General features: G+C 36.9%; 1 protein-coding gene across 1 annotated transcript; it reads right to left on the bottom strand.

Moving 5' to 3' along the window:
• Positions 1 to 30: 30 nt before the first annotated feature.
• On the bottom strand, positions 31 to 9,600 carry LOC123696579 (dynein assembly factor with WDR repeat domains 1). Its single transcript, XM_045642857.1, has 9 exons — positions 9,443 to 9,600; positions 8,105 to 8,314; positions 7,685 to 7,807; positions 7,151 to 7,335; positions 3,120 to 3,252; positions 2,566 to 2,725; positions 1,982 to 2,119; positions 730 to 822; positions 31 to 205 (listed from the first exon to the last, which is right to left on the bottom strand). The coding sequence occupies exons 1-9, from the start codon at positions 9,553 to 9,555 to the stop codon at positions 101 to 103; spliced, it is 1,260 nt and encodes a 419-aa protein (XP_045498813.1). The 5' UTR covers positions 9,556 to 9,600; the 3' UTR covers positions 31 to 100.
• Positions 9,601 to 12,015: the final 2,415 nt, after the last annotated feature.

Here is a 12,015-nt window from a genome sequence, read left to right as displayed (position 1 = left end):
CTTCTACTTATTTTTTTTTCCATACGCCAAAGAAGTATAACTTCTAACGCGTGTACATAAGTACACACACTCTTTTTTTTCCCTAGAACCACCAGTCGAATCACCGCCAGATCCTGCACGTGTTGTCTTTGGACGCGGTGACGATCGCATCACCCGCGTAAGAGAACGCGCACGAGAATATCTCCCCGCAGTGACCGGAGAGCACCTGGGACGAATAATAACTTAAAATTTGTGTTATTTCCTTTGTCGCCGAATAATCCATACTAATATTATAAATGCGAAAGTAACTCTGTCTGTCTGTCTGTCTGTTACTCAATCACGCCTAAACTACTGAACCAATTTTAATGAAATTTGGTATGGAGATATTTTGATACCCGAGAAAGGACATAGGCTACTTTTTATCCCGGGAAAATGACGCAATCCCGGAAATCCCACGGGAACGAGAACTATGCGGGTTTTTCTTTGACTGCGCGGGCGAAGCCGCGGACGGAAACCTAGTTGTATATGAAACACAGTTACATTGTAATGTATTTCGCAAAATTGTTAAATGTCGAAAAATTGTCATCTGTAATATCAAACTCAAAACTCAAACACTAATATTATAAAGCTGAAGAGTTTGTTTGTTTGTTTGAACGCGCTAATCTCGGGAACTACTGGTCCGATTTGAAAAATTCGATTCGATATTTTCGATAGGTTATAATCTATCGAAGCACAATTATCTCAATTCACCTGCAAGCAGTTTCCAGTAGAGGTATTCCAGATCCTGGCGCTCCTGTCCGCTGATGCTGTTAGGAGGCATCCACCAGCTGGACTGAAGCAGACCTGACAGGAAAGAAATAAAATAAATGCATAAACAGTAAAATCAACACGATTTATCTATACATATAATAAATCTGTAGAAGGGTCAATTCTGTACATTGAAAATATTGAAAAAATAAATAGCAGGGGGTGTTACTGGATCGATACCAAACCCAAATATGTGTTTAAAATATTTTTGTCTGTCTGTCTGTCTGTCTGTCTGTCTGTATGTGAAGGCATCACGTGAAAACTAGCGGTTCGATTTCGATGAAACTTGGTATAATTATACCTTATTATCCTGGGCGTAAAATAGGATACTTTTTATCCTGGAAAAATACGTAGAAAAAAATTAATCTTAATTTTTCAGTTTTATCCATAGACGTTGTTCCGTAGAACCGCGAACACACGTTGCGTATTATTATAGGCCTAGCCGTATTTGGGAATTGGGTCCAATAGATATTTATAAGATGTTATTGAATGAGGTACTCAAAATGGAGAAATAACCATCCACGCGAAGACCGACATCCGCGCGGACGGAGTCGCGGGCGGAAGCTAGTTCTTAAATAAATGCTGTATAAAATGTTGTATGAGATGAACACGATTTAGGTATCATCTACAAATCTATATATTATAAAGCTCAAGAGTTTGTTTGTTTGAACGCGCTAATCTCGGGAACTACTGGTCCGATTTGAAAAATTCTTTCGGTGTTCGAAAGCTCATTTATCGAGGAAGGCTATAGGGTATATATTATTATCATACTACAACCAACAGGAGTGGAGCCACGGGGGTGAAACCGCGCGGAGCAGCTAGTTAAGTATACATTCTGCAACATTCTTCTAATAATCGACATAGATTGACTCTAGCCAGGGTCATTAACCTGAGACGCTGTTTAATTAGTTATGCGTAATGTGTATATTTAACTCAATCGTTCAAACGCTTAGTATGGTCTTACATGATAAAGCTGCTTAAAGAATGTAAAAAAATCACACATTTAAACTTAGAGAATGTAAAAAAATCTTTCAATTCCAGTCCATAACAAAAGTCACTACGAAACCTCTCTCATTGTTGGTAACGTCGAAACAAACAAGCAAAAGAAGAAATTCCCGCAAAGAGACACTAAAAAGTCATACCTACCCTAGAAATAGGAAAGAATGTTACTTGGTTGAAAATAATCCATATTTACCTTAGAAACCTCCTCCCTGTGTCCCTTCATGACCGCCAGCTCCTTGAAATCAGATCTCACGTCGTAGACGCGAGCGGAGCAATCGCTCGAAGATGTGGCCATCCGCTGGCCAGCCCAGTCGAAGCATATATCTAGTACCTGGTGAAAGAAGTTTATTATATCTAGAAAATGTAGGGGAAGAAAGTGGAGGGGAATTATTCAGAAAGATATGTGAATTCCGATCCTTACTTTCATTACCATAATCATCATTTGCCCATATACTATTATGTTCCCACTGTTGGGACACGGGCCTCCTATCAGGGTGAATATTATAAATGCGAAACTGTGTCTATTTATCTCACGAAGCGACGAATTAATTTTATGGTATCTAGCAAAGATATTTATTCAATTCAAGGAAGAAAGCTGTTTTATTCCTAATAGCCATATGATTATTATATTTTTCCTCCAAATCTCGAGACTCGAACCGTCAAAACACCCAGTATTTTTTATTATCAAGTATTCATCACTACAAATTTACCTAACCACACAATTTAAAACGTCCATACGACTATACTATTACCTATACCTTAGTCCTTACAACTTACCTCATCAGTATGTCCAGCGACAGTAGCAAGGCACTCGGTTTTCCTCGCGTCCCACAGTTTCGCGCTGCCGTCGAGCGAGGACGAGCCCACGAGGGAGCTGTCCCAGTTGAACTGCACGTTCGAAATCTCACCTGAGTGCCCGCTTAGAACTGATACCCGACTAAGAAAGATGATTTTAAATCAGAAAATGAAAGATTTTATTTTATTTTTATTTTTTATTTTATTTATAAAAAGGTACCTGAAAAAATACTGAAAAAATTAAAACCTAGTTTTTTCTCTACAGTGAGAGAAGGAAATAAATAAAAAGAGAGAATTGATGATTATTATAATCACAAGTAAAAATGGCGACGACGACGACACGTTAATTTTTACGTACCTAATACCTAAAGCTACACGGCACATACCCGATACGTTAAAAAAAGTATTGAAAGTTATCAAAGTTTTCTAATTAACCTAATTTCCATTCCACTTTACATTCAGCTTATTCCCGGATATTTTTATGAGATCAATTACCAATATACCTTTTATATTGTACAGATGTTAAATATACGTACTCCTTAACCCTCGTGTCCCATATAGAGATGGTGCCGTCAAAGGAGCCGGTGATCAACCTCTGGCCTTCATTCGGATCGAACTGCAGAGCTATCACCTCTGCTGTGTGACCCACGTACGTGTTAATTTCGGTGCCTGACGAAAACATATGTTTAATTTAGTTATTTAGTTATTACACTGCTTTCAGCTTTCGGTTCTTTTGTTATTTATGCTTTATTATAATTTTTCAAAAACAATTCGCAATGTTGCGCCTATTGAAAATATATTTCTCACCTTATAACAAGAACATTTGCCTATAATTTTCCCGAGCGCATACATAAAATGTCAATAGCTATGTCCACACTATGCACTTTCATCTTCAACTTTCGTCTTCATCTTTCTATTCAACTTTCGTTTGTCGCTTTCAATATTGAATTCAATATTGAATGCGTTAACAAACGCAACGCCAATATAGTCATTTATCTAGTTCATTCGTAGTTTGTCAGCTTCGGGAAACATGTGCGACGACAACATTTTACTTAGTGGAATATCTTTAGTATGGATAGTAAAAGCCAATTACATTGTAAATTTACTAGTTTTAACTGCAAATCTTTTAAGCGTTCTATTGATAATATTAGAAGTATATGTAACGAGTCAGATTTGGTTGCATTACAGGAGACATGGCTACTGCCCCATGATATACCATTGCTTGGGTCGATTTCTTGCAACTTTGAATATACCGGTAAATCAGCAGTAGATACATCCAAGGGTTTACTCACAGGTAGGCCATATGGGGGAGTGGCTATTCTCTGGAAGGTTGGTGTTTTTGATTCAGTTTTTGTAATAAAGTGTAATAGCTCACGGTTGGTTGCAATTAAAGCGAATATTAAGGACCGTTCTATTATAGTTTTCTCAGTATATATGCCAACTGACTCTAGTCATAATTTAATTGAATTTACTGAGATTCTTAGTGAAATCAATGCTATTGTTGTGAGCAATGATGTTGAGTGTATATTTATTCTCGGTGATTTTAACGCTCATCCGCACGAGCTATTTTATAGAGAACTAATTAGCTTTTGTTCTGAACAATCTTGGATTTGTGCTGATGTTTTAAAATTAGGCGAATCTGTAAATAACTATACCTTTGTTAGCGAGGCTCATGGGTGTAGACGTTGGTTGGACCATTGCATAGTTTCATTAACAGCGTGGCACACTATTGCTAACGTGAGTATTAAAGAAGATGTGTATGTTTCGGATCATTTGCCGTTATTCATTACGTGTGATTTGGGTGTTGTAAGAGGTAAGAGTGTGATGCGTGACATGCCTCGTAGTAAAGTTAACTGGGGTGAAAGAAGTAACTCAGAAATTGATGCTTACCGGGAGTTATGTGATAGCAAATTAAAAGAAATTGATTTTCCCCATGAATTAATCAGTTGCAGTCACGGGTCATGTTCTTTGTCTGAACATATGCAAGTTCTGGATAGATTATACAGTAACATTGTTCATAGTTTATCTGAATCTGCAATTTTATCTCATCCAGAACCTCAGCCAACGCGTACCCATAGGCCAAAAAAATTATGTGGGTGGAATAAACATGTGAGGAATGCTCACCGGGAGGCCAGGCTTAGCTATAGGTTGTGGTTATCACACCGGCGTCCACAGTCGGGGATTATCTATGATCAAATGTGCACTACTCGAAAAAAATTTAAAAGTCGTTTGAAGTGGTGCCAAGATAATCAAGACCAAATTAGGATGGATATATTAGCCGAACACCAAGCTTCTAAAAATTTTATACAATTTTGGAAATCTACTCGAAAACTTGATGCTAAGCCGGGTCTACCTGTGAGTGTGGGTGGGAAGAATGATCCAAGAGAAATCGCTATGATGTTCAAGGATCATTTTACAGTGAAATCACCTCTCGGACCACCTAATACAGTAGTGGATGCGGGGTCTGGAGGGCGTGGAGATGAACCTCTGTTTTATATTATATCTTCAAATGAAATTAAGTCAATTATTAAGAATATGAGCAGAGGTAAGTCTCCAGGTCATGACGGGCTCAGTATCGAGCATTTAAAATACGCGGGTTGTCATCTGCCTAAGCTACTCTCGATGTTTTACACATTATGTATAAGGCACTCCTATCTGCCAGCAGATCTCATGAAAACAATCGTTGTACCTATTTTAAAAAATAAAACAGGTGACATCTCCGACATAGGAAATTATCGCCCCATATCTCTCGCTACGATTTTGGCTAAGGTATTGGACAGTGTGCTTGATGCGAGATTAAACAATTTTTTGGACTTACACGATGCACAGTTTGGTTTTCGACCTGGACTTTCCACTGAAAGTGCAATCTTAAGCTTGAAGCATACTGTACAATACTATACCAAGCGTAAAACACCAGTGTACGCTTGTTTTCTAGACCTTTCCAGGGCGTTTGACCTCGTGTCGTACGATGTTTTATGGAATAAGCTGGAGGGTAGGGGTTTACCAGTTAGCATTCTTAATATCTTTAAGTATTGGTATGCCAACCAACGTAATATTGTAAAATGGTCTAACGCTTTTTCCGAATCGTATGTGTTAGAATGTGGTGTAAGACAAGGGGGGCTGTCGTCGCCTAAATTGTTCAATCTTTACGTAAATGGCCTTGTTGTCGAACTCAGCAATATGCGAGTTGGTTGCCGGATCGGAGGTATAAGTTGTAACAACATAAGCTATGCCGATGATATGGTATTGCTGGCTCCGACTGCAAGCGCCATTACTGAGATGCTCAAAGTCTGTGAGACATATGTCGCTGCTCACGGTTTGCGTTATAATGTGGCTAAATGTAAATGCATTGTTTTTGGGGACGTTGGTAAGCATAGGAAATGTACGTCTGAGATATCTCTTAACGCGATTACAGTTGAAAGAGTTAAAGAGTTTAAGTACCTCGGACACATGCTTACTGATGACCTCAAAGATAATGTAGATATCGAACGTGAGCGTAGGGCATTGGCGATCCGAAGTAATATGTTGGCCCGTAGATTTGCCCGTTGTAGTAATCCAGTGAAAATCACGCTTTTTAAAGCCTACTGCCAGAATTTCTACACGGGTAGTCTATGGTTTGACTATACTGATAGATCGCTTAATGCCTTACGTGTCATGTACAATAATGCGTTTAGAATGCTGTTGGGACTGCCTCGCTACTGCAGTGCGTCTGGAATGTTCGCTAATGCGCATACTTACGATTTCTGGGCGATAATACGCAAAAAAACAGCGTCTACATTCGATAGAGTGCGGCGCAGTCGCAACAGTCTCTTGATGGTAATCTCGGAGAGATATATGTCATCTTTCATGGGACACTTTGTGCGTAGACTTGTCCATTCAAAGCGACAGGTTTACGCATAGGGTGCCCCGTGAACTGATGATAGTACTTTAATATCTACCTACTAACATTAGCTTTTTAAGTCACGTACTAACATTAATGGATCGCTGTTATCTAATTGTTTAAATAAATAAATAAATAAATAAAATATGTGCTGCTTACTTGGTCATAAGAAATTCCAGAAAAAAAGAACCAAGCGAAAGTTTTGGATACGAGGCTATTACAATAATCGAAGTAATGTGATTATGAGAGAAATACGAGAAGATAAAGATATTCTTTTTAAAAATTATACACATATGTCTGAAAAAAAATTCTATAGACTTTTGAAATTGGTTACACCATCTTGTTGTTGAACGCTTTGTGGCACAGATATCCACCAGACGCGGGAAACGTCTTTCGCAGCGCGCGCTGTGCTTTCAATTGTCAAAAACGCATGCATCAAGGGCATGCTTTGCGTGCGCTGTTGACTGCGCTGTGACGCATGCCCTTGATGACCGAAAAAAGGCACAGTGTGGACATAGCTATTGAGATTGCGTTGATTCAAGATGTTTCATCTTTCAAAGTATAAGTAAACTTAGTTTTGTCAATTAGCCTAATATCCTGAAAAACGTTACATACTGCTAACGAACTGTTCTTGGGAAGTTGTAGAACTTGACTACAACTTCCCAAGAACAGTTGGTGACTACACACCAGTTCTGACATCAAACAGTTTAGCCGTGCTGTCCATGGACCCTGTGGCAGCGTACTCCCCCTTGCAGCTGAACTGCGCGGCAACCACCTCGCCAGTGTGACCCCAGAGGGTCGCAAGACATTCGCCAGTGTCGGGTCGCCAGATACGGGCCGTTTTGTCGAACGAGCCCGTTATTACGCGGTTGCTGAAAGTTTCAAGTTTGATAATTTTGTAAAAGAAGTCGCTAGGTTGAGGCGTAGGACGTGGGTGTAGTGATCCTTGTAGTGATCGCGAAAGAATAATTCTATAAGGAATTAAAGGAGGGCCTATAATAGCGATATAGGTAATATCGCGTGGAATTAAGGCAATAATCTAAAAAGATGCAACTGAAATAGGAGCAGAAGGAAAACATGTATAAGAAAATATAATAGCGTATCAAGCTCAAATTTCTATAAAAAAATATGAGAAAATAAATAATTGCACGTTTAAATTAAACGACAACCCATAAACTACTCCGATCACCATCATTATCATCCTATATCTTTTCAACTTACCACACCGGGAAATTAAAGCCAACAGAATACACAACATTCTGGTGACCAGAGAGCGTCTTGGTTTCCTTCCCCGACTCCACGTCCCAAACTTTGCAAGTGCGATCGTAGCTGCCTGTCAGACATCTGTAAAATGTGACCTTTATAGTTCAACCTTTAAAATTCCATTCTTAAGCAAAAAAGGGACAGCATTATATCCTACGTCCACAAATTCTGTTAACCCTCTCGAGCTACATTTTAGGCATAGCACCTATTTCAATGAATTTTTGGAACTTTTAATAAAGATATGATAAGAGATTTGCAGAAAGAGCCTACTATGTAGTAAGAATGATTTTTGTAGATTAGTATTACGTATGATAATGTAACAAGTTGGAGAATGAAACCAAAATTAGATACACGTAAATAAAAATGAACAGCTATTACCTTTCCCCAAGTTTATCAAAGCATACATTCGTGAGCGGCAACACATGCGTCATCAAGGTCTTGTAGATATAGAACCTCTTGCCAGTAGGACCTTCATGTTCAATGCGCTTCTTCAGCGTCTCCAAGCATTGCTCGAGCTGGCCGCGGACCTCGTCGGTGATGAGGACTTCACGCTGGTACAGCTTTTTAGCTAGCTCTTGGATGTCGGTACTAGAAAGATAGTAGATTGAATTATAGGCGGAGTTTTGAATGATTGGCCACTATCTGTACAAGGGTTTCTGGAAAGTGAAAGTCTGTACAAATCAAACATAATCGACACAGGCTCACGATCAAATTCAATCGAGTCTACGCGGAATAATATTTAAAAATTATTATAAAAATTAGAAAACTCAAATTCGTCCCATAAGGAGCGATATTTATTTGAATCATTTTGAATTCATTTAGTAAGTTACTGATCTATATACATTACTAGCTTTCCGCCCGCAGCTTCGCCCGCGTTTTCAGAGAAAACCCCGCATAGTTCCCTTTTCCGTGGGATTTCCGGGATAAAACCTATCCTATCTCTCAAGTTGGATCGAACTGCACATGGTTTGCGAATTTTATTGTAATCGGTTAAGTGGTTTAGGAGTCCATTGAGGACAAACATTGTGACACGAGATTTATATATATTAAGATACATTACTAGCTTTCCGCCCGCAGCTTCGCCCGCGTTTTCAGAGAAAACCCCGCATAGTTCCCTTTCCCGTGGGATTTCCGGGATAAAACCTATCCTATCTCTCAAGTTGGATCGAACTGCACATGGTTTGCGAATTTTATTGTAATCGGTTAAGTGGTTTAGGAGTCCATTGAGGACAAACATTGTGACACGAGATTTATATATATTAAGATATACATATAATAAATCTGTAGAAGGGTCAATTCTGTACATTGAACATATTGAAAAAATAAATAGCAAGGGGTGTTACTGGATCGATATCAAGCCCAAATATGTGATTAAAAAATTTTTTATCTGTCTGTCTCTCTGTCTGTATGTTCAGTTTCAGGCATCACGTGAAAACTAACGGTTCGATTTCGATGAATCTTGGTATAATTATACCTTATTGTCCTGGGCATAAAATAGGATACTTTTTGTCCCGGAAAAATACGTAGAAAAAAAAAATCTTAATTTTTCTTAATTTTTCCGCGCGGACGGAGTCGCGGGCGAAAGCTAGTTAAATAATAAACTATATAATTTATATATGTCGCCGTGACGAAATTGAATGATACATTACTACTTTGTGATGCTTTTCGTTTTATATAAAAGGTGAATACATAATGAATAAGTGATTTTTTATTTACTTGCTATTTAAATCCAATAGATCTATGTCCTTATTTTTCACCAGACCCTTCTGCAAGTATTCCAGAACTAATCCCGGAGGATGATATCTAAGGTGAAATTTTAACAGCTTCATTTTTATAGTATTTTACGTGTTAACCATTTTTATTTCGTTTTGATAAAGAGTGTAAAAAATACTGCCATGTTTTGTCAATAACGCCGTTGCTATGGTGATGGCGATGCTCTCAATTTTAAGAGAAAAAAGGTTTTACTCAAACTCTTACTCAAAAATTTGTTTATTCCATTACGCTTTTATTTTCTTCTAACTTCTTCCAAATAAATGAGTTTATCACAGCAATTCGGTACTTTCTATCAATATAATTTTTGGTATGGTTCCTATTTTAGTTGCTTAAGTTTACATCTAGTATTAAAATAAAGGGCTGACCTACTTTATACTAAAGACATTAATCGATATTATCGTATATTTTTACCTGATGTGCAAAGTAATTTTGTCGTGTGTGCTTATCGGTACATTTTGCAGGATTGTTTTCGTTACCAATAGCAAATATTATTACGTATTTGCAAATAAAAGTTGCAAATAATTACCATAAACAATTTATATTACCTACATACTAGGTACTCTTTCATATACAAGCACCAAATCACAGCACCAAATCTTATAAAGTTCTTTATAAATTTAGTATCTAATCTAAATCAAATGTTACAGTAATTATAGTTAGATACCTACATATTATTATGTTATATTTAAGTTGTAACAATACTACACACATACACGAATGACGGACAAATTCCTTATTCCCATTCCCATCTATTATATAATCATAAGTTACGTAAAAAAGCAAATCAAAATGTTTTCAAGTACGCACGGTAACGTTGAATATAAAAAAGTGCCCACTAACAATGCGCTCTGAAAACATTTTGTAAGATAACTCACAAGCTAGTGGCCTGTGGCTGAAGTCCTTAACACAAAGACTAAAGAGGTGTCCTAGATTCCTGGCTCAAGGAAGGCGTTAAGCGACCCTATAGAAGCTCGTATTGGCCCTTATGGCCGACCTATAAACGTTGGGTCACAGTTAAAAGCCTGCAGTTTTTGTATGCCTTGATAACTATTTTGAAGGATAGTTGGATATCTTCCTTTGTCTTTGGTTCTGTGGACTTCTAGTTATGGGCACAGCATGTGGGCACAATTTCCTTCGAGATTTTTGTTATACTTATATAGCGTTCTAACAAGATAAAGATGGCACTAGATTCGCCCTAATTATGAATGTGTCTCTGGTATACATACTTAAATTATTGAATTAAATGAGGATGGTATAATTAAGTTACAGTAGAAATTTTCTTTAAGTAAATGCATTGAATGTTTTTGTTTTTTACCTACATGTTGCAATCTGTCTTCTCCAGGATCTTTGTGTGCCCGAATCTAAGGCCATAGATACCTATATCTAATACATATATAGGTAACTTCCATTGCAACTATCTAATAAAAAAAAATCACAACAAATTAATGCAAGCATTCCAAATTACAATATTGATTACGCTATTTGAACGTAACACTTGTTCAACTTATCGTAACATAAATATGCTGTAATTGTAGTAATATTTAAAAAAATCTACGCGGAAATGTATTCCTGTACTACAGTAAAAATAATTTCAATAAATAAATTCAATTAAATGGATAACTTTAAGCCAGATACAGGGTGTCCCATTATTGGTATACTAAGCGCGAAGTGTTTTTCAGCTCCGTCACGCTGGAACCCGCTTTAAAAAAAACCTTACTTTTTTTCAGCCTATTATACCTACAAACGATGCTAATAAATGTAGTATAGGTCAATTTTTTGTAGTCTTATTAGTTACTTAGAAAACATCATTGATATCGTTCGAAGTAAAAAATATAATTATTAGCGTGTTGATTAGTTTTGGAATGGGTTCCAAATTGATTGTAGTTTATTGTATGGCAAGAAAATTCTTTATTTGCGTTTTTTTATCTCAAATTATTGCAAGAAGGTCACAATAACAAGATTTTAAAAAATAAATAACACTTGTTCAAAAACTACAAACGATGCCAATAAATGTAGTATAGGTCAATTTTTTGTAGTCTTATTAGTTACTTAGAAAACATCATTGATATCGTTCGAAGTAAAAAATATAAATAATAGCGTGTTGATTAGTTTTGGAATGGGTTCCAAATTGATTGTAGTTTATTGTAGTGGCAAGAAAATTCTTTATTTGCGTTGTTTTATCTCAAATTATTGCAAGAAGGTCACAATAACAAGATTTTAAAAAATAAATAACACTTGTTCAAAAACTACAAATGATGCCAATAAATGTAGTATAGGTCAATTTTTTGTAGTCTTATTAGTTACTTAGAAAACATCATTGATATCGTTCGAAGTAAAAAATATAAATAATAGCGTGTTGATTAGTTTTGGAATGGGTTCCAAATTGATTGTAGTTTATTGTAGTGGCAAGAAAATTCTTTATTTGCGTTGTTTTATCTCAAATTATTGCAAGAAGGTCACAATAACAAGATTTTAAAAAATAAATAACACTTGTTCAAAAACTACAAACGATGCCA

Source organism: Colias croceus, chromosome 1 (genome assembly GCF_905220415.1).
Source record: "Colias croceus chromosome 1, ilColCroc2.1".
Classification (NCBI taxonomy): Eukaryota; Metazoa; Arthropoda; class Insecta; order Lepidoptera; family Pieridae; genus Colias; species Colias croceus.
This window is presented reverse-complemented; position numbering and strand designations above follow the sequence as displayed.

Coding starts and splice junctions, on each gene's coding strand:
- LOC123696579 (XM_045642857.1), bottom strand. CDS start 9,555: ATGAAGCTGTTAAAATTTCACCTTAGATATCATCCTCCGGGATTAGTT. Junction 3,253..7,150: donor ACTGTTTGATGTCAGAACTG/GTGTGTAGTCAC, acceptor TGTTTTCGTCAG/GCACCGAAATTAACACGTAC. Junction 823..1,981: donor ACAGGGAGGAGGTTTCTAAG/GTAAATATGGAT, acceptor CTTTCCTGTCAG/GTCTGCTTCAGTCCAGCTGG.